This window comes from Notolepis coatsorum (assembly GCF_963971535.1).
Source record: "Notolepis coatsorum genome assembly, chromosome: 14".
Taxonomy (NCBI): domain Eukaryota; kingdom Metazoa; phylum Chordata; class Actinopteri; order Aulopiformes; family Paralepididae; genus Notolepis; species Notolepis coatsorum.
The window spans coordinates 94,531,472-94,553,308 of record NC_140178.1 but is presented as its reverse complement, the minus strand read 5'-3'; the positions used below and the strand labels follow the sequence as shown (position 1 = coordinate 94,553,308).

General features: G+C 45.5%; 1 protein-coding gene across 1 annotated transcript; it reads right to left on the bottom strand.

The window, feature by feature from the left end:
* Positions 1-683: 683 nt before the first annotated feature.
* On the bottom strand, positions 684-21,233 carry b9d1 (B9 protein domain 1; the record flags this gene model as incomplete). Its single annotated transcript, XM_084329213.1, has 7 exons — positions 21,154-21,233; positions 20,733-20,801; positions 19,995-20,106; positions 19,594-19,690; positions 3,737-3,799; positions 2,851-2,918; positions 684-838 (listed from the first exon to the last, which is right to left on the bottom strand). The coding sequence occupies exons 1-7, from the start codon at positions 21,214-21,216 to the stop codon at positions 684-686; spliced, it is 627 nt and encodes a 208-aa protein (XP_084185339.1). The 5' UTR covers positions 21,217-21,233.
* Between the last annotated feature and the right edge of the window lie 604 nt (positions 21,234-21,837).

The following is a 21,837-nucleotide window of genomic DNA, read 5'->3' as shown; positions in this document are numbered from 1 at the left end:
ATTCAGAATCTAGTGAGGCAGAATACTCTGATTCAGACTGATCATGACATGTTTAAAGTGGTTTCATTGTTAACCTGTTCAAGTTACAGCTATTTAAGAGAGCATATTTTGAAGTATAATTAGTTATCTTGTCATACTGTACATTCATAAATTATTTAGCTGAGATCCTTATGAAGGTAGTTTGTTTAAAGTACAGCAGTACCATGGTAAAATTGGTTTTGACATTAAAAGTTAAATTTTCGCTCTACAAGATGGTGGCCATCTTGGATTTCTGGGTCAAATTGATGTCAGAATTGGAATCGTCATGGTTGACTTACACAAAAAAGTGTATTCATACATGATTCTAGGTGCTCTGGATCAAAAGTAAATCTTTCAAGATGGCGTCAGCAGGTATTTTGGATTTGGCCATCTGACAAAAAATGCCGGGATTTTTGGGAGGGACACGGAGGCTAAATATTTTATAAAAAGGTCCATAGAAGTCAAATCAATCATCAAAACATCTTAGCCAGAGAATGGTCACGGAATTTTGGTTCTTGACCCAACTACTACAGGTCGAGCATTTGTTTGTCGTTTAGTAGACCTGACTTGAGAATTTGGATGGGTGTGTAGTGGTACACATTGTTGTCCCTCTCTTTGGTAAGGGGCTGTGTGTGTATGTCAGTGTGTTTGTGCAGGAGTCTAGTCTAGCACTGTTCCTCTGGTGTGAGGCCGGCTGCAGCAGAATGGTGGAGTGTGTGGTTGGGGTCCGACGGCGTGGTGTCGTATCCCAGCTTCTTCATGTCTTTGGTCACAATGTTGAAGGAGAGAGTGACGAAGCCTTGGGAGCGCACCCTGGTGACTGAAACACAGAGGTACAGTACGTTAGACCTGGGAGCACCCTGGTGACTGAAACACAGAGGTACAGTACGTTAGACCTGGGAGCACCCTGGTGACTGAAACACAGAGGTACAGTACGTTAGACCTGGGAGCACCCTGGTGACTGAAACACAGAGGTACAGTATGTTAGACCTGGGAGCACCCTGGTGACTGAAACACAGAGGTACAGTACGTTAGACCTGGGAGCACCCTGGTGACTGAAACACAGAGGTACAGTACGTTAGACCTGGGAGCACCCTGGTGACTGAAACACAGAGGTACAGTACGTTAGACCTGGGAGCACCCTGGTGACTGAAACACAGAGGTACAGTACGTTAGACCTGGGAGCACCCTGGTGACTGAAACACAGAGGTACAGTACGTTAGACCTGGGAGCACCCTGGTGACTGAAACACAGAGGTACAGTATGTTAGACCTGGGAGCACCCTGGTGACTGAAACACAGAGGTACAGTACGTTAGACCTGGGAGCACCCTGGTGACTGAAACACAGAGGTACAGTACGTTAGACCTGGGAGCACCCTGGTGACTGAAACACAGAGGTACAGTACGTTAGACCTGGGACCCTGACTGCTTACTGACTGAAAGTCAGTCAGTCAGTAAGCAGTCAGTCAGTCAACAGTCAGTCAGTCAACAGTCAGTCAGTAAGCAGCAGTCAGTCAGTCAGTCAGTAAACAGTCAGTCAGTCAGTAAGCAGTCAGTCAGTAAGCAGTCAGTCAGTAAGCAGTCAGTAAGCAGTCAGTCAGTATGCAGTCAGTCAGTCAGTCAACAGTCAGTCAGTCAGTCAGTAAACAGTCAGTCAGTCAGTAAACAGTCAGTCAGTCAGTAAGTAGCAGTCAGTCAACAGTCAGTCAGTAAACAGTCAGTCAGTCAGTAAACAGTCAGTCAGTCAGTAAGCAGTCAGTCAGCAAGCAGTCAGTCAGTCAGTCAGTAAGCAGTCAGTCAGTCAGTAAGCAGTCAGTCAGTAAGCAGTCAGTCAGTAAGCAGTCAGTCAGTAAGCTGTCAGTCAGTCAGTCAGTCAGTCAGTCAGTCAGTCAGTCAGTCAGTCAGTAAGCTGCAGTCAGTCAGTCAGTCAGTCAGTAAGCAGTCAGTCAGTAAGCAGTCAGTCAGTAAGCTGTCAGTCAGTCAGTAAGCAGTCAGTCAGTCAGTCAGTCAGTCAGTAAGCAGTCAGTCAGTCAGTAAGCTGCAGTCAGTCAGTCAGTCAGTCAGTAAGCAGTCAGTCAGTAAGCAGTCAGTCAGTCAGTAAGCAGTCAGTCAGTAAGCTGTCAGTCAGTCAGTCAGTCAGTCAGTCAGTCAGTCAGTCAGTCAGTCTGTAAGCAGTCAGTCAGTAAGCAGTCAGTCAGTCAGTCAGTCAGTCAGTAAGCAGTCAGTCAGTCAGTCAGTAAGCAGTCAGTCAGTCAGTCAGTAAGCAGTCAGTCAGTCAGTCAGTAAGCTGTCAGTCAGTCAGTCAGTCAGTCAGTCAGTAAGCTGTCAGTCAGTAAGCAGTCAGTCAGTCAGTCAGTCAGTAAGCAGTCAGTCAGTCAGTCAGTAAGCAGTCAGTCAGTCAGTCAGTCAGTCAGTAAGCAGTCAGTCAGTCAGTCAGTCAGTCAGTAAGCAGTCAGTCAGTAAGCTGTCAGTCAGTCAGTCAGTCAGTCAGTCAGTCAGTCAGTCAGTCAGTAAGCAGTCAGTCAGTAAGCAGTCAGTCAGTAAGCTGTCAGTCCAAATGTAGTATAAAGAGAATCAATGCCAAACTAAACGGTACATATCACAACAAACACTGATAACATCATGACACAGTTACGGGTTACATATGAATAATGTATTAATTAGGGTGTTTGAATTGAATGGTCTTCTTCAACCAAGAAGGTTACAAACCACTGAATTATACAGGAGGTTTGACGCACACATAAAATACACACATGCATAAAACACACACACAACACACACAGCTAAGAACACACACACATAAAAACACACAAAACTGTGAGTGGTACACACCTTCTCGTCCTTCTGCCTTGGCCACAGCCTTAGGGTCCGTGTACTCTGGTCTGCGACCCAGCAGCCAGCTGGTTGAGAGGAGAGAGACACATTGTTGACACACACAGTACACACACAGTACACACACAGTACACACTCACGGTTGTAGCGGCACTGTGCAGAGCGCAGCAGAGTGAAAGACTAAGTACAGCTAGAGGCCCTGCTCTGTCTCAACAACTGAACACATTCTGATACAGACTGAAATACAATCGTCACTGTATGACCCTGGGCTAGTCTGCTCAACACCACACCCCCACCCCCCCCCCACACACACACACACCCCCCCCCCCCCCCCCCCCCCCACACACACACACACACACACACACACACACACACACACACACACTAGGGGTGTAACAGTACACAGGCCACGGTTCGGTACGTACCTCGGTTTTGGGGTCACGGTTCGGTACAACAGGAAAGACATGTTTATAATTATTATATATATAATTATTATTAATATTTTTTTTATTAAGTTATACTTTGTTCCACCTAGGCTTGCCGAGGTAGTCAGTGATACAAGGTGATTCAACGTTTTATTCATAAAATTCATAAATGTGGCAATACGAGCTTGATATTCAACGTTAAAGATCAAAGTAAGCCAGTGTAAAGTAAAGTAAAGATATTGAGCATACATTTGTAAAATGTGCAACCCTAGTTTCACCTATAGTGTCGTATTCTGCATATGGCTGGATGTACCGTACCGTGAAGTCGCGGGACGAATACATGTACCGTTACACCCCTAACACACACACACATACATATATGCATATATACACACACACACATACATACATACATATATACACACACACATACATATGTACACATCACACACACATCTCACCTGGTGAATTTCTGCAGTCTGGATGTGGATTCAGGAACAAACATGGCGATAGTTTTGGTGTGTCTGGAATAACAACGCCATCATTAATCACCTCCTGTCTCCCACAGCCATCATTCATCATTCCCTTTTCAAACAGCTTCAAATCAAATGAGAGATGGGCTTAGCTGAGAGGAGAGAGATATGAGCTTAGTTGAGAGGAGAGAGAGGAGTTGAGAGGAGAGAGAGATGGTCTTAGTTGAGAGGAGAAAGAGATGGTCTTAGCTGAGAAGAGGAGAGAGATGAGCTTAGCTGAGAGGATAAAGATGAGCTTAGCTGAGAGGATAAAGATGAGCTTAGCTGAGAGGAGAGAGATGAGCTTACAGTAGCTGAGAAGAGAGAGAGAGATGAGCTTAGAAAGTGAGGAGACGATGATGGATGATCCATCTAGCGTGTAAAGACTGAAAAGTTGACATGATGCATAAATAAGGAATCCATACTGTCTGGGTGTGAAGAGAGGAGAAGAGATTGGAGTATAGAGTTGCCTCTAGTGACAGGTTGTGTGAAAGACAAGGGTAATAGGAAGCAGAGAGGAAGTAAGAATGTCATGGACACCCTAATGTCAGAGTGTGAAGGGGAGGGAGAGGGATGGAGAGAGGGAAATAGACTGTGTCTCTCCATGCTTGCTTGCTACACAGGAAGACATTGGTTGTGACTGAAATATAAATAATTTTTGGTGTGGTGGGTGGATCCTTACTGTGGCCCATATAGGGAGGTGTAGTGGTTACGTCATTGTTGTTTAGGGCCGGTCCACCTCGCTTGAAATTGCAATGGCCAACATGTCTACAACGTGTCTACAGTGTGTCTAGTGTGTCTAGAGCGTGTCTAGTGGCTACAGCGTGTCTAGTGGCTACAGCGTGTCTAGTGGCTACAGCATGTCTAGTGTGTCTAGAGCGTGTCTAGTGTGGCTACAGCGTGTCTAGTGGCTACAGCGTGTCTAGTGGCTACAGCGTGTCTAGTGGCTACAGCGTGTCTAGTGGCTACAGCGTGTCTAGTGTGGCTACAGCCTGTCTAGTGTGGCTACAGCGTGTCTAGTGTGGCTACAGCGTGTCTAGTGGCTACAGCGTGTCTAGTGTGGCTACAGCGTGTCTAGTGGCTACAGCGTGTCTAGTGGCTACAGCGTGTCTAGTGGCTACAGCGTGTCTAGTGTGGCTACAGCCTGTCTAGTGTGGCTACAGCGTGTCTAGTGTGGCTACAGCATGTCTAGTGGCTACAGCGTGTCTAGTGTGGCTACAGCGTGTCTAGTGGCTACAGCGTGTCTAGTGGCTACAGCGTGTCTAGTGTGGCTACAGCGTGTCTAGTGGCTACAGCGTGTCTAGTGTGGCTACAGCGTGTCTAGTGGCTACAGCGTGTCTAGTGGCTACAGCGTGTCTAGTGGCTACAGCGTGTCTAGTGGCTACAGCGTGTCTAGTGGCTACAGCGTGTCTAGTGGCTACAGCGTGTCTAGTGGCTACAATGTGTCTAGTGGCTACAGCGTGTCTAGTGTGGCTACAGCGTGTCTAGTGTGGCTACAGCGTGTCTAGTGTGGCTACAGCGTGTCTAGTGGCTACAGCGTGTCTAGTGGCTACAGCGTGTCTAGTGTGGCTACAGCGTGTCTAGTGGCTACAGCGTGTCTAGTGTGGCTACAGCGTGTCTAGTGGCTACAGCGTGTCTAGTGGCTACAGCGTGTCTAGTGGCTACAGCGTGTCTAGTGGCTACAGCGTGTCTAGTGGCTACAGCGTGTCTAGTGGCTACAGCGTGTCTAGTGGCTACAATGTGTCTAGTGGCTACAGCGTGTCTAGTGTGGCTACAGCGTGTCTAGTGTGGCTACAGCGTGTCTAGTGGCTACAGCGTGTCTAGTGTGGCTACAGCGTGTCTAGTGTGGCTACAGGGTGTCTAGTGGCTACAGCGTGTCTAGTGGCTACAGCGTGTCTAGTGGCTACAGCGTGTCTAGTGTGGCTACAGCGTGTCTAGTGTGGCTACAGCATGTCTAGTGGCTACAGCGTGTCTAGTGTGGCTACAGCGTGTCTAGTGGCTACAGCGTGTCTAGTGGCTACAGCGTGTCTAGTGTGGCTACAGCGTGTCTAGTGGCTACAGCGTGTCTAGTGGCTACAGCGTGTCTAGTGGCTACAGCGTGTCTAGTGGCTACAGCGTGTCTAGTGTGGCTACAGCGTGTCTAGTGGCTACAGCGTGTCTAGTGTCTACAGCGTGTCTAGTGTCTACAGCGTGTCTAGTGGCTACAGCGTGTCTAGTGGCTACAGCGTGTCTAGTGGCTACAGCGTGTCTAGTGTGGCTACAGCGTGTCTAGTGGCTACAGCGTGTCTAGTGTGGCTACAGCGTGTCTAGTGGCTACAATGTGTCTAGTGGCTACAGCGTGTCTAGTGGCTACAGCGTGTCTAGTGGCTACAGCGTGTCTAGTGTGGCTACAGCGTGTCTAGTGGCTACAGCGTGTCTAGTGTGGCTACAGCCTGTCTAGTGGCTACAGCGTGTCTAGTGGCTACAGCGTGTCTAGTGGCTACAGCCTGTCTAATGTGGCTACAGCGTGTCTAGTGGCTACAGCGTGTTCAGTGGCTACAGCGTGTCTAGTGTGGCTACAGCGTGTCTAGTGGCTACAGCGTGTCTAGTGTGGCTACAGCGTGTCTAGTATGGCTACAGCGTGTCTAGTGGCTACAGCGTGTCTAGTGGCTACAGCGTGTCTAGTGTGGCTACAGCGTGTCTAGTGTGGCTACAGCGTGTCTACAACATGTCTACAGTGTGTCTACAGCGTGTCTACAGCGTGGCTACATGGGTAAGGGCTCCGGGCTCATGACTGGAAGGAAAAGTCGCAGTGGAAAAGTGTATCATTGTCCAGTAGGGGGCGCTCTGGCAGTAACGAGCACAGGGACACCATACAGTTGCGAGCGGCGTCCTCCTGATGAGACGTTACACCAAGGTCGTTAAAGAACCCAGGGGCATCTGTCGTAAAGAGCAGCAGGAGGGTCAGGTCTCTGACATCAAGGCCACCTAATCATCCCTCTCCTTAATCTCATTATAGGCCTGGCGCCTGTGCAGGTGTTTATGGTTCTATTATTTTAAATCAAAGCTCACTGCAAATATCTGTAGTGGAAGAGCTTCATTCCGAAGTCTCAGGTTCAGATGTGGATTATCTGAAAAATGTATTCTACACGTCGGGCACAAAGAGACACCCGAGGAAGCAGAAGCTAAACGCGTTGTGCAATAAAAAACGCAAAAACCAGTCCTGAGGAGTGTGCAGTCCCTTCTTTCTTTTGAAGGTATTCTTCTTTTAGTTTTATATATATCTCTTGCGCTGACCTGCACCTCCAGTCGGGGTCCAACTAGATGTGCACGAGTCTTATTTAGTTTAATATATATATATATATATATATATATATATATATATATATTAGTGCTGTCAAACGATTAAAATATTTAACTCGATTAATCGCATGATTGTCCATAGTTAACTCGCGATTAATCGCAAATTAATCGCATTTTTTTTTTATCTTAAACAGATCTTTTTCAAGTTCCAAGTTTTAATACTCTTATCAACATGCGAGTCAACAAATGCTTGCTTTGTGCAGCCATTTAACACAAAAGGATGACCCTCATGCATTGCAAATTTGCATCAAATTCAAAACAGAGTGATGCACAAAATAACTTAAAAGAAAATAATAATTTAAAACAATGAATAAAGTGTGCATGAAATAATAGGGGAAAGAAAACGTTAGAACTTGTTACATTCACCCACACAAGGGCTGATTAATCACACACCCCCCTCTCTCCCTCACACACACACTCTCCCAGCTCTTTTTCTCTTTTGCCCCTTCCTCATCTCTCTCACCCCCCTCTCTCTCTATCTCTCACACACACACACACACACACACACACACACTTCAGAAACAAACATAGTGTCTAGTGTGGCTACAGCGTGTCTAGTGGCTACAGCGTGTCTAGTGTCTACAGCGTGTCTAGTGGCTACAGCGTGTCTAGTGGCTACAGCGTGTCTAGTGGCTACAGCGTGTCTAGTGGCTACAGCGTGTCTAGTGGCTACAGCGTGTCTAGTGGCTACAGCGTGTCTAGTGGCTACAGGGTGTCTAGTGGCTACAGCGTGTCTAGTGTGGCTACAGCGTGTCTAGTGTGGCTACAGCGTGTCTAGTGTGGCTACAGGGTGTCTAGTGGCTACAGCGTGTCTAGTGGCTACAGCGTGTCTAGTGTGGCTACAGCGTGTCTAGTGTGGCTACAGCGTGTCTAGTGGCTACAATGTGTCTAGTGGCTACAGCGTGTCTAGTGGCTACAGCGTGTCTAGTGGCTACAGCGTGTCTAGTGTGGCTACAGCGTGTCTAGTGGCTACAGCGTGTCTAGTGGCTACAGCGTGTCTAGTGGCTACAGCGTGTCTAGTATTACTACAGCGTGTCTAGTGGCTACAGCGTGTCTAGTGGCTACAGCGTGTCTAGTGTGGCTACAGCGTGTCTAGTGGCTACAGTGTGTCTAGTGGCTACAGCGTGTCTAGTGGCTACAGCGTGTCTAGTGTGGCTACAGCGTGTCTAGTGGCTACAGCGTGTCTAGTGGCTACAGCGTGTCTAGTGTGGCTACAGCGTGTCTAGTGGCTACAGCGTGTCTAGTGTGGCTACAGCCTGTCTAGTGGCTACAGCGTGTCTAGTGGCTACAGCGTGTCTAGTGTGGCTACAGCGTGTCTAGTATTACTACAGCGTGTCTAGTGGCTACAGCGTGTCTAGTGTGGCTACAGCATGTCTAGTGGCTACAGCGTGTCTAGTGTGGCTACAGCGTGTCTAGTGGCTACAGGGTGTCTAGTGGCTACAGCGTGTCTAGTGTGGCTACAGCGTGTCTAGATGTGCACGAGTCTTATTTAGTTTAATATATATATATATATATATATATATATATATATATATATATATATATTAGTGCTGTCAAACGATTAAAATATTTAACTCGATTAATCGCATGATTGTCCATAGTTAACTCGCGATTAATCGCAAATTAATCGCATTTTTTTTTTAATTTTTTTTTTTACCTTAAACAGATCTTTTTCAAGTTCCAAGTTTTAATACTCTTATCAACATGTGAGTCAACAAATGCTTGCTTTGTGCAGCCATTTAACACAAAAGGATGACCCTCATGCATTGCAAATTTGCATCAAATTCAAAACAGAGTGATGCACAAAATAACTTAAAAGAAAATAATAATTTAAAACAATGAATAAAGTGTGCATGAAATAATAGGGGAAAGAAAACGTTAGAACTTGTTACATTCACCCACACAAGGGCTGATTAATCACACACCCCCCTCTCTCCCTCACACACACACTCTCCCAGCTCTTTTTCTCTTTTGCCCCTTCCTCATCTCTCTCACCCCCCTCTCTCTCTATCTCTCACACACACACACACACACACACACACACACACTTCAGAAACAAACATAGTGTCTAGTGTGGCTACAGCGTGTCTAGTGGCTACAGCGTGTCTAGTGTCTACAGCGTGTCTAGTGGCTACAGCGTGTCTAGTGGCTACAGCGTGTCTAGTGTGGCTACAGCGTGTCTAGTGGCTACAGCGTGTCTAGTGGCTACAGCGTGTCTAGTGGCTACAGCGTGTCTAGTGTCTACAGCGTGTCTAGTGGCTACAGCGTGTCTAGTGGCTACAGCGTGTCTAGTGGCTACAGCGTGTCTAGTGGCTACAGCGTGTCTAGTGGCTACAGGGTGTCTAGTGGCTACAGCGTGTCTAGTGTGGCTACAGCGTGTCTAGTGTGGCTACAGCGTGTCTAGTGTGGCTACAGGGTGTCTAGTGGCTACAGCGTGTCTAGTGGCTACAGCGTGTCTAGTGGCTACAGCGTGTCTAGTATTACTACAGCGTGTCTAGTGGCTACAGCGTGTCTAGTGGCTACAGCGTGTCTAGTGTGGCTACAGCGTGTCTAGTGGCTACAGCGTGTCTAGTGGCTACAGCGTGTCTAGTGGCTACAGCGTGTCTAGTGTGGCTACAGCCTGTCTAGTGGCTACAGCGTGTCTAGTGGCTACAGCCTGTCTAATTTGGCTACAGCGTGTCTAGTATTACTACAGCGTGTCTAGTGGCTACAGCGTGTCTAGTGTGGCTACAGCGTGTCTAGTGGCTACAGCGTGTCTAGTATTACTACAGCGTGTCTAGTGGCTACAGCGTGTCTAGTGTGGCTACAGCATGTCTAGTGGCTACAGCGTGTCTAGTGGCTACAGCATGTCTAGTGGCTACAGCGTGTTCAGTGGCTACAGCGTGTCTAGTGGCTACAGGGTGTCTAGTGGCTACAGCGTGTCTAGTGTGGCTACAGCCTGTCTAGTGGCTACAGCGTGTCTAGTGGCTACAGCCTGTCTAATTTGGCTACAGCGTGTCTAGTATTACTACAGCGTGTCTAGTGGCTACAGCGTGTCTAGTGTGGCTACAGCGTGTCTAGTGGCTACAGCGTGTCTAGTATTACTACAGCGTGTCTAGTGGCTACAGCGTGTCTAGTGTGGCTACAGCATGTCTAGTGGCTACAGCGTGTCTAGTGGCTACAGCATGTCTAGTGGCTACAGCGTGTTCAGTGGCTACAGCGTGTCTAGTGGCTACAGGGTGTCTAGTGGCTACAGCGTGTCTAGTGTGGCTACAGCGTGTCTAGTGTGGCTACAGCGTGTCTAGTGGCTACAGCGTGTCTAGTGGCTACAGCGTGTCTAGTGTGGCTACAGCGTGTCTAGTGTGGCTACAGCGTGTCTACAACATGTCTACAGTGTGTCTACAGCGTGTCTACAGCGTGGCTACATGGGTAAGGGCTCCGGGCTCATGACTGGAAGGAAAAGTCGCAGTGGAAAAGTGTATCATTGTCCAGTAGGGGGCGCTCTGGCAGTAACGAGCACAGGGACACCATACAGTTGCGAGCGGCGTCCTCCTGATGAGACGTTACACCAAGGTCGTTAAAGAACCCAGGGGCGTCTGTCGTAAAGAGCAGCAGGAGGGTCAGGTCTCTGACATCAAGGCCACCTAATCATCCCTCTCCTTAATCTCATTATAGGCCTGGCGCCTGTGCAGGTGTTTATGGTTCTATTATTTTAAACCAAAGCTCACTGCAAATCTCTGTAGTGGAAGAGCTTCATTCCGAAGTCTCAGGTTCAGATGTGGATTATCTGAAAAATGTATTCTACACGTCGGGCACAAAGAGACACCCGAGGAAGCAGAAGCTAAACGCGTTGTGCAATAAAAAACGCAAAAACCAGTCCTGAGGAGTGTGCAGTCCCTTCTTTCTTTTGAAGGTATTCTTCTTTTAGTTTTATATATATCTCTTGCGCTGACCTGCACCTCCAGTCGGGGTCCAACTAGATGTGCACGAGTCTTATTTAGTTTAATATATATATATATATATATATATATATATATATATATATATATATATATATATATATTAGTGCTGTCAAACGATTAAAATATTTAACTCGATTAATCGCATGATTGTCCATAGTTAACTCGCGATTAATCGCAAATTAATCGCATTTTTTTTTTAAATTTTTTTTTTTACCTTAAACAGATCTTTTTCAAGTTCCAAGTTTTAATACTCTTATCAACATGCGAGTCAACAAATGCTTGCTTTGTGCAGCCATTTAACACAAAAGGATGACCCTCATGCATTGCAAATTTGCATCAAATTCAAAACAGAGTGATGCACAAAATAACTTAAAAGAAAATAATAATTTAAAACAATGAATAAAGTGTGCATGAAATAATAGGGGAAAGAAAACGTTAGAACTTGTTACATTCACCCACACAAGGGCTCAGTGGCGGTTGGAATGCCCCACGGGCCCCGAGGCGAGATTGACAGCTCGGGCCCCCCCCCCCCCCGATATTTATTGTATTATTATTAAAAAAAAAAAAAAAAAAAAAAAAAATCCAACATGAAACAAAACATATCACAATACAATAATAATACGTCAAATGTATATACTCTCTTTTCTGGACTCTTTTCGTATCACAAACAGTACTGTATTTGCAAATCTGGTATGTCATGTATAGATGTAGCACTACTGTCTATCTGTATGTCATTATGTTATAATGAATTGAAAATGGGGGACCCTGATGTAAACAAGACGAAAGTGTTTCTCTGGTCTGCATCCCCTTAACAATTGTATGTATTGAGCTGTACTGTATTGTACCCATTCTGCAATCTGTTAAATAAAGTTTTCATTCATTCACCATGACATGTTTAGGTATTTGGCCAGATCCAGCTTGTCTGTGATGAGAGTGTTTTCTGTCTTTATGATTGACTATCATCATTAGATATTTCAGTTTCGTTATTACAGTAGCTGGCTAACAGTACGTTAGTTGACTAATACCAGAGTCAGAATTGGGTAATATGCCGACTACTGGCAGTGATGCGACCTATGTTACCACATAACTTTTGTCATCTCTGGTACTATGCAGTGCACTATGCAAAACGGCAAAGAGATAGGTAACGTTCGTTAAGTGCCAAATTACCATCATCATGATACACCCTCACATAATTCACAAAGTGTTCACGTGCGCCACCCATGTGGTAACCTAGAAATACCATAGATTGTGGCTAGGTGGTAACGTATATGTTTTCTATGATCACTATGAATTGAAAATGGGGGACCCTGATGTAAACAAGACAAACGTCTTTCTCTGGTCTGCATCCCCTTAACGAGCCGTACTGTATTGTACCCATTCTGCAATCTGTTAAATAAAGTTTTCATTCATTCATTCATTCATTCACATTACGTTAGTTAGCATCCAAGCTAGCGTGATAACGTTAGTAGTACTAGTTAGCTTACCTGCAATAATGTTGTCATCGTCCTGGACAGATAAGACTTGTTAAATCATAATATATCCACACTTTGTGCTGGTCCTCGGTAAATGTCCCCTTTAGCTGCTCGGCGTCGTCGGATTTTAATACACCATGGTAGCGGTGGTGATGTGGGGGACGCTGATGTAAACAAGACGAAAGTCTTTCTCTGGTCTGCATCCCCTTAACAATTGTATGTATTGAGCTGTACTGTACTGTACCCATTCTGCAATCTGTTAATAAAGTTTTCATTCATTCATTCATTCATGTTTCAGGTGACTTATTATGTTGAACATAGCTTGCGATATGTTTCTCTGATGTCGCGTTCACGTTACGTGGGAAGAAGCGGAAGAACCAGAGGACATCTCGTTGCTACAACTAGGAAGCCTTCACGCATTGACTCGATCAAAACGCCCACATCCATACTTCCGCAATTCGTGACGCGAAGTGGGAGATATCGGGGTCTATAAAAAATCCCATATGTCCTGGTAGGAATTACAACTAGGAGGCTGACGTGAATGGTTTTTCCCAGTCGGAAGCTGATTCTTCCGATTCTTCCCACGTAACGTGAACGCGACATCAGAGAAAAATATCACCTCCGCGCTGCTTGTGAGATTTACGTGGCTACGTCACAGCCAAGGAAAGGGAGCGCTGGATTTGTGCAAAACGCCCTGTTCCTAAACCACACGCTATCAGTCGTACTCGTACCACAGTACTGGCAAAACGGGAGGAGCCTAGAATCAAAACAAACGCACCAGTCCCAGTTGCCGTTACCACCAGTTGTGTTCGATCCAGTCCCACACGCGAACGGCAACTCCATTCAGTCCCGGGCCTGGGCCCGGGGCCGGAGGGGGGGCCCGGGGCCCGGGCCCCCCCTCCCGCCAGACGGTGGGCGGGCCCTAAGGCAGCTGCCTCCCCAGCCGCGCCTATAGCTCCGCCCCTGCAAGGGCTGATTAATCACACACCCCCCTCTCTCCCTCACACACACACTCTCCCAGCTCTTTTTCTCTTTTGCCCCTTCCTCATCTCTCTCACCCCCCTCTCTCTCTATCTCTCACACACACACACACACACACACACACACACACACACACTTCAGAAACAAACATAGTATCAATGAGAGCATCAATAATACACCTGAGTGAAGTCTAGTTAAAAAAAAAAAAAAAAAAAATTTAGTTAATCTTGAGTTAAAAAAATTAGTGGCATTAATAGAATCGGGAGTTAACGCGATATATTTGACAGCCTTAATATATATATATATATATATATATATATATATATATATATATATATATATATATATATATATATATATATATATATATATATAGAGGACTGTGTGAAGCAGGCAGGCAGAGAAGGTCAGGGCAGTGATACTGTCTGGGTGTGAAGGGGTCAGAATAGGGAGAAGAGGCAGGAGAGAAGAAAAGATACCATCTAGACGCTGAAAGAATGTGACAGAATGAGGAGAGGAGAATTCGGGGGAGGGGGGGAGGAGGTGGAGGAAGAGCTGAGGAAATGTTGTAGAGAAGACATGCGTGTCTGGTAGTGTGTGTGTGGGGGGGGGGGGGGTTATGAAGTCATGAATGAAGGTGAACAGAGAGAGACGGAAGAGGAGAGATATCGACCGCCTCCCTCAGTGTGGAGGGATTGTAAAATAACGAGACAGCCAAGTGGAAGGAGTGATGAAAATACAATACAGACGTGACGCCAGGCCCCCAGTCTGCATAACTGTCTGCTTTCACACTCTCCACAATCCGACTCCAAAACCTGCACGGACTTCAACGTATGACGTATATCATGCCAGTTAGGGCACCTTGTGTGTACTGCACCCTGTGTATACTGTTTACTTTTACTCTTACTCGTATGTAACGGGGAAGCCCGTGGGTATGTCCACAGTCACGGAAAACAGGGGTGTTGACGAGTGACTGTGGCATTACGGGCTGGTAAGTTAAACTCACTTCCTCATAACAGGGTTAACAGACGTATAGGTACGGTAGTTAGGAGTGAATTCACTTCTTAGTGCAGTGGCCTGTGTCGTCGCCCGCGGCGCGGGAGCCCCCTGTTCGACTCCCCCTCGGGACATTAACATCAACACAACGCAGACCAATATGATCCGTCACACATAGTATATGTTCAGATACAAATTCTTTATATTTATTATAACGTATAATATAACTGACCCTTATCTGTTTATTTCTGTCATATTTCTTATATTCAGAGTTCATTATATTGTTTACAATGTTTATTTCTTCTCATATCTTTATATTCAGATCAATTGTATTGCCTATATTTGTGTCTTTCTACTACATACCTGTACATACATGCTGCTATGATGCCAGAATTTCCCCAAGGGGATCAATAAAGGAATATCTAATCTTATCTTATACAGGATATATGTAGAGGTGAGGGTTAGTTATACAGCCTAAGTGTGAGTAGAGGGTTAGTTATACAGACTATAATGTGAGCAGAGGGTTAGTTATACAGACTATAATGTGAGCAGAGGGTTAGTTATACAGACTATAATGTGAGCAGAGGGTTAGTTATACAGACTATAATGTGAGCAGAGGGTTAGTTATACAGACTATAATGTGAGTAGAGGGTTAGTTATACAGACCATAATGTGAGCAGAGGGTCAGTTATACAGACTATAATGTGAGCAGAGGGTCAGTTATACAGACTGACTATAATGTGAGCAGAGGGTTAGTTATACAGACTATAATGTGAGCAGAGGGTTAGTTATACAGACCATAATGTGAGTAGAGGGTCAGTTATACAGACTATAGTGTGAGCAGAGGGTCAGTTATACAGACTGTAATGTGAGCAGAGGGTTAGTTATACAGACTATAATGTGAGTAGAGGGTTAGTTATACAGACTATAATGTGAGCAGAGGGTTAGTTATACAGACTGACTGCATGTGAAGGGGGTTATGAGAAGATGAAGAGACGGGAGAAAGCGGAGGAAAGCAAGGGATGAAAAGAGGAAGAGAAGAGTGTCAGAGAGGAAAATTAAGTGTCAGGATAGAGGGAACACTGACGGATGGAAGGAAGGAAGGAAGGGAGAGAGGGATGAGAGGAGGAGAAGAGAGAAGTAGATGATGCGACACGTTTATATTTATGATCCTCCGCACCACTGCAGTTGCACGTTACCTCTCTGACACTTCCTCGTATGAACTTGTTTTTATTTATGTAATTCTTTTATATTACATAATATAATGTATTATAAAATAAAGGTATATGAAATATTATTCTAGTATTGCTTTTGTCTTCTTTGTGTGTAAACAGGAAGCAGACTGTTTTTTTTTAGAAAGTCAATCAGGTCACGCAGTGAAGCCTGTCCTGAATGCATTTACATTTAGTCATTTAGCTGAACGCTTTTATCCAAAGTGACTCACAAGTTCTGTACAACAAGTCAGCAGGAAGGGTACAACTCTGGCAGCTAAGGGTCAGTAAGATTGTCCGTCAATCAGTATCGAACTTGAGTGCTACACTCTTGAGTGCATAGTAGTCTAGACATATTAGCATAGTAGGAAGTAATATAGTCAAGGTGGATTCCTTAGTAGCATAATAGTAAAAGACAGTATGAAGGTTAGTAATGTTAAAAAATTAAAAATAAAATCATTTCAGATATTGATTGAAGGAGTGTGTTTTTAATCAATGGCGGAAAATGTGACAGATTTCTGAAAATTGGGCGGCAGTCTGAGTTTAACCCTTTCACTACCACACTACCAAATGGTTAACCCTTTCACTGCGACAATACAGAAGGTTAACCCTTTCTCTGCCACATGACAATGGGTTAATAACCCTTTCACAACCACACTACAGAAGGTTAACCCTTTCACTACCACACTACAGATGGTTAAGCATCTGTAGTGTGGTAGGTTAACCATCTGTAGTGTGGTAGTGGAAGGTTAACCTTCTGTAGTGTGGTAGTGAAAGGGGTAACCTTCTGTAGTGTGTTAGTGAAAGGGTTAACCTTCTGTAGTGTGGTAGTGGAAGGTTAACCTTCTGTAGTGTGGTAGTGAAAGGGGTAACCTTCTGTATTGTGGTAGTGAAAGGGGTAACCTTCTGTAGTGTGGTAGTGAAGGGGTTAACCTTCTGTAGTGTGGTAGTGAAAGGGTTAACCTTCTGTAATGTGGTAGTGGAAGGTTAACCTTCTGTAGTGTGGCAGTGAAAGGGGTATCCTTCTGTATTGTGGTAGTGAAGGGGTTAACGCACATGAACTCTACTGCAAAGTCAGAAGCATCAACAGGCTGGCAGTGATGTCCCATCGTTGTGAGCATGTAGTGTTTACTTGGCTCCAAAGTCACGTGCAACAACGATGCAACAATGTTTTCCATCAGTGTGCTGCACATGGCGCCGTTAGTTTCGGAAGCAAAAGTCGACCACACTGAAGCACAACGAAAACCGGATCAGCAGTGTCTCCAAAAGTCTCCGTTTTAAGGGTTCGAAAAACGCTGGAGTGGTGTCGAGGTACCACAAGTTACGCAGTTGAGAAGGAAAACATATTCATAATGGACATGCCCTGACTGGCTGTGAAGGACAGGGGGTGACGGAGGAAGAGTAGAGGAGACATATACTCCCCTTTACACAGATAACCCTGTTTGGACACGAGTTATCCCCCCTGGTCTGTCGTGTGTTGGTCGATACGGAGGTGCATCGGTTAGCACTGCTGCCTCACAGCAATACGGGGGGTCTTTCTGTGTTTGCATGTTCTCCCCGTGTTTGAGTGGCTTTCCCCCTGGCACTCCGGTTTCCTCCCACACACCAAGAGACATGTATGCTAGTGTTAGATTTAGTTGACGTTCAATTACCGTTACTTATCCTGGTCTTCCTTCAGGATAGACTCTGCACATTGTGTTGTTGGATGTTGAAGTAAACTCTAATTAAATCTCCCCTTGCTATAATATACGACACAATAGTTACATTTAGGTTGCTCTCGGGTTCTCTCTGTGTGAGCTGAATATCGAAGGAGACCTAAAAAGCCCTCTCTCCTCCAAGGTGAAATACCAAAGAGACCACAAGATTATCTCTCTCCCTCTGGCATAATATGACCATTTTGTTATCACCCTCTGATTTGGTTATCTCCCGTTCTGACCCCTTAAAAAGTTCAACACAACCGAAGGTTCTCCTAGATTTGTTCTCCCTGCCAGAGACGCCATCTGGATACCTATCTCCGTCTAAACGTTGACACTCGACGTAACATCAGATCATAAATAAGAATGGACTGTTCTTTTCATATCAACACTTTCTCGGCTCAAGGTCCCAAGTGAGCTTAGGCCGATATAATTGTCGTAATGGCTTTATCTTTGAGGAAAACGCTACCAAAATCCTACACTAGGGGGAACACATCCCTGCCGTTGACCTCCATCAACATACTGGCGTTACAACTGGAGTTGCTCCCCAGGTCGCCTGTCTGCGGCTGCCCCTAGGTGGTTAGGATGGATCAAATGTAGAGGGATAACTTCCCCACGGGATGAATAAAGTAGAACTTATTTACACCGACAACAGCTGACAAGGGCTGTTCCCAGGTGACGGCGTTGGGGTGAAACGGGTAGAGTTGTGAAAGAATGGGAGGAGATGAGGAAGAGGAGGAGGGGGAAGAATAGTAGTCACGTCTCACCTCGACTACTGCAATGCACTGCTAGCTGGTTTACACCAAACAACTTCAAGTCATACAAAACGCAGCAGCACGCCTGATCTTCAATCTACCAAAGTCAGCCCACGTTAGAGTGCTGCACTGGCTTCCCAGCGCAGCACGAGTCCGCGTCACGGTCCTCCCCCTGGCATCAGAGAAGGGAACGGCCCCCGCCTACCTCCGGTCAATGGTCTCTAACTACACACCCTCAAGACCCCTACGCTCTGCATCTTCTGGCCGCCTCAGAACCACTCCTATCCGAGCTCCTGGGGGGTCATCAAAGAGAAGCAGGTTATTCTCTGTCCTCGCTCCACAATGGTGGAACGAACTCCCCACCACAGTCAGGACAGCTGAAACCCGGCCAATTTTCCACCGTTGACTAAAAACACACTTCTTCCCTGGGGGTCCACATCTCAGAGGATCTGACATGGACAACACACATAGACTCAGTCGTAAAAAAAAGGCGAAGCAGCGCCTCTACCACCTGAGACAGTTAAGGAAGTTGAGAGTATCTGGAAAGATACTCCAGTCCTTCTACTCCGAAGCTGTAGAGAGCATCCTGACTGGAAACATCACTGCCTGGTATGGAAACAGCACGGCACAGGACAAGAAGGCCCTACAGAGAGTGGTGCGCTCAGCCGAGTGTACCATGGGTATTGCACTACCACCCCTGCAGGTCCTATACAACAAGAGGTGCAAATCCAGAGCCTGCAGGATAATGAAAGACCCTCACCACCCCAATAACAGCCTGTTCATGCTGCTGCGGTCAGGCAGATGCCTGCGAACACCAGTAACTAGGACAGAGAGACTTCGGCTCAACTTCTTCCCCCAGGCCATCAGAGCCTTGAACACTGAACTCTCCACACACAAGCACACATGAGCACACACACTGTACACGCTCACACACTAGCAGCCACTTTAACATGAGCACACACACACTCATGCTGCACACGCTCACACTTATGGTCACTTTACAAAAGGAAAGGTCACTTTAAGAATAGTATAGTATAACTTGAGATTGTATAGCATTGTATAGTAGTGTACATAAAGACACAGTGCCTCATCCGTAGCTAACAGTGTATTGCACTACCACAGGACCTAGCATGTCCTACCATGCTCTGTAAATAACTCATGTACATATACCGATATGCCCTACTTTGTTTACTTGTTTTATTGCACAATGTCGTTCTATTGGATTCTTATTATATATTACTATTGTATTATGCACAATCGTTGCGGGCAAGACCCCCCGCATTTCATTGTATACTTGTATGCTGTGACAAATAAAAGTCTTGACTTGACTTGGTATGTTGCTTTGGATAAAGGCGTTAGCTAAATGACTAAATTGTTGTCAATTGTAAATTGAGTAGTAGCAGGTGATACTGACTTCCCAGGGGTGATGGGGATGTGGGTGGCTCCGTAGCCTCTCACTACATCGTTGCCAAATGTATCAGGACCGTACACGCTCACCACAATCTGAGGCCCTGCAAAAGAGAGAGAGATACTTAATTCTTGTGGGGAAATGAGGTCATCAAGAGCAGCCAGCATTGCATGGTTTATAGACATAAAGACAGGAGATATTTATCATGGGGTTAACTATAAGCTATTATTGTTATAAGACGATTGTCACAATACAATTTTATCGACAGTGAGTGAAATATTCCAATTCAACAGTTAACAAGTAAACCACCAAATATATTGTGCATCGTTGTATTGATGTATAAAAAGATTGTGGGTGACAGCCACTGTGTGTGTGTAGGTGTGTAGGTGTGTGTGTGTGTTGCTCACAGCCAGAGGGGTTAGTGCTCTTGAAGATGATCTCCAGAGGGAAGTTCCATATCAGTCTATAAGGAGACTGTCTGCCTTTTGAGGTAATCTGAGAGATGCCTTCTTCCAACCCCTTACAGATAGAGAGAGAGAGAAAAAGAGAGAGAGAGAGAGAGAGAGAGAGAGAGAGAGAGAGAGAGAGAGAGAGAGAGAGAGAGAGAGAGAGAGAGAGAGAGAGAGAGAGCATGAGAGAGAGCATGAGAGGGATATTGAAATATAAATAATTTTAAAATATCACTAACAAATCCTCACTGCAATATCTTCTTGGAGAGAAATCCAATTGCAATATTTTAGCTGGCTGCACATGTGTGGAGATGCTGAGGCCGGGAGAGCCGACAATAGAGGCAGCTGCATCTGGCTGAAATATGGGACATTTTATAACTGGTTCACATTTCATTTTCCCTATCGTCTTGTTGTTTAGTTTGTTGTTCCAAATTATATCTTTGTTCAACTCTAGTTATTTTTTTATTGTGTCTTGTTATTGTTGTTGTTGTTGTTGTTGTATGTATGCTTTGGACATGTATTATGCATCTTATCATGTCAATAATGAGCACTTTTAATTTAATTGAAATTGAGAGAGAGACCTAGATTTTCACTTGTCGCACCACTGAACTCAACTGGCATCTCCACTGCTGTCTGCTGTCACACAAGCAAGTAGCTAACGCTTTAAAGTATGATTGATTGTGTTATGCCACCTACCGACGTGGGAGCCCAGTCGTGGCCGTACACAAAACAGTATTTACAGTAGAGGTCGTCATACTCTGGAAACTGAAACACACAATGGCAAAAACAAAACAATTAACTTGCTCCCACTGTAAGGCGAACAGTGCCCACAACGCGTTGTTCCGACGCTGGGACAAGCAAGCAACAGGCATGTGTAACGTTTCTGTCAATAAAGGGCAGTCAAGTCAAGTGTTGCTTATGATTTATTATCAGAACTTGGGGAAAGTCAAGTGTCAGAAACACGTATAATTTTCCACTGGAAACGAACGACTCCTGAACTCGACAAATCAATTCCCTGATGTAAACAGAGGATGCTTAGCGTTACGTTGGCTAGCCGGTGGCTACAGTTAGTAGCGTTAGCTTGCTAGCTCAGCTTCTCTGCTGTGAAGTTACTCACATTCGCTCCCTCGATTTGTCCGTTGATCATGAGAAGAAATACAGACGGGTTGTTTGTAGCCATCGTCACCTCCACATGCAGTCAGCTCCGAACTAACGTTGGCTAGACACGACTGTAAACAAGCTAATCGATCCGATTGCAATTCATTTGCTTTATTCAGTTTCTTGCCAACGGAGGCTTTTAGCTTGTTCCCAGTGCCCGTTGCTAGGGCGACGCTTGCCCCTTCCCTACGGCTCCCTGTAAGGTCCAAACTGTGTGTAATAATCCAATAGCATGCAGCTGCAGAGCCGCAGAGCCAGCGGCGCTCTCAGGGCCGCGCTGTGAGGGCCGCTCAGCAGCGCCACCCACCCAATGGCTGAATTGGAGTATTGCACTGTGCGGGCACAGCTGTGAGATCCCCGCGAGGCCAGATCTCTTGAATGAGTGCGTTTATTTATTTCAAACATAAATTGAAAATAAATAATAATAAAAAACTAGACAATTCCGTGCGGGGAAATTGTGAAAGTGTGGGTGATGCCTGTGCACCGCCAGCCAACGGGAGAGGGTCTGTATTGTCTCTGTATTGTCTCTTTCCACAGCAAAACGGTCGGCAAGGCACCTTGGTTGAGAAATGTTCTATTATGACATCATACTGTGACATAACAAATGTTCTAGAATGTTTGATTATGACATCATACTGTGACA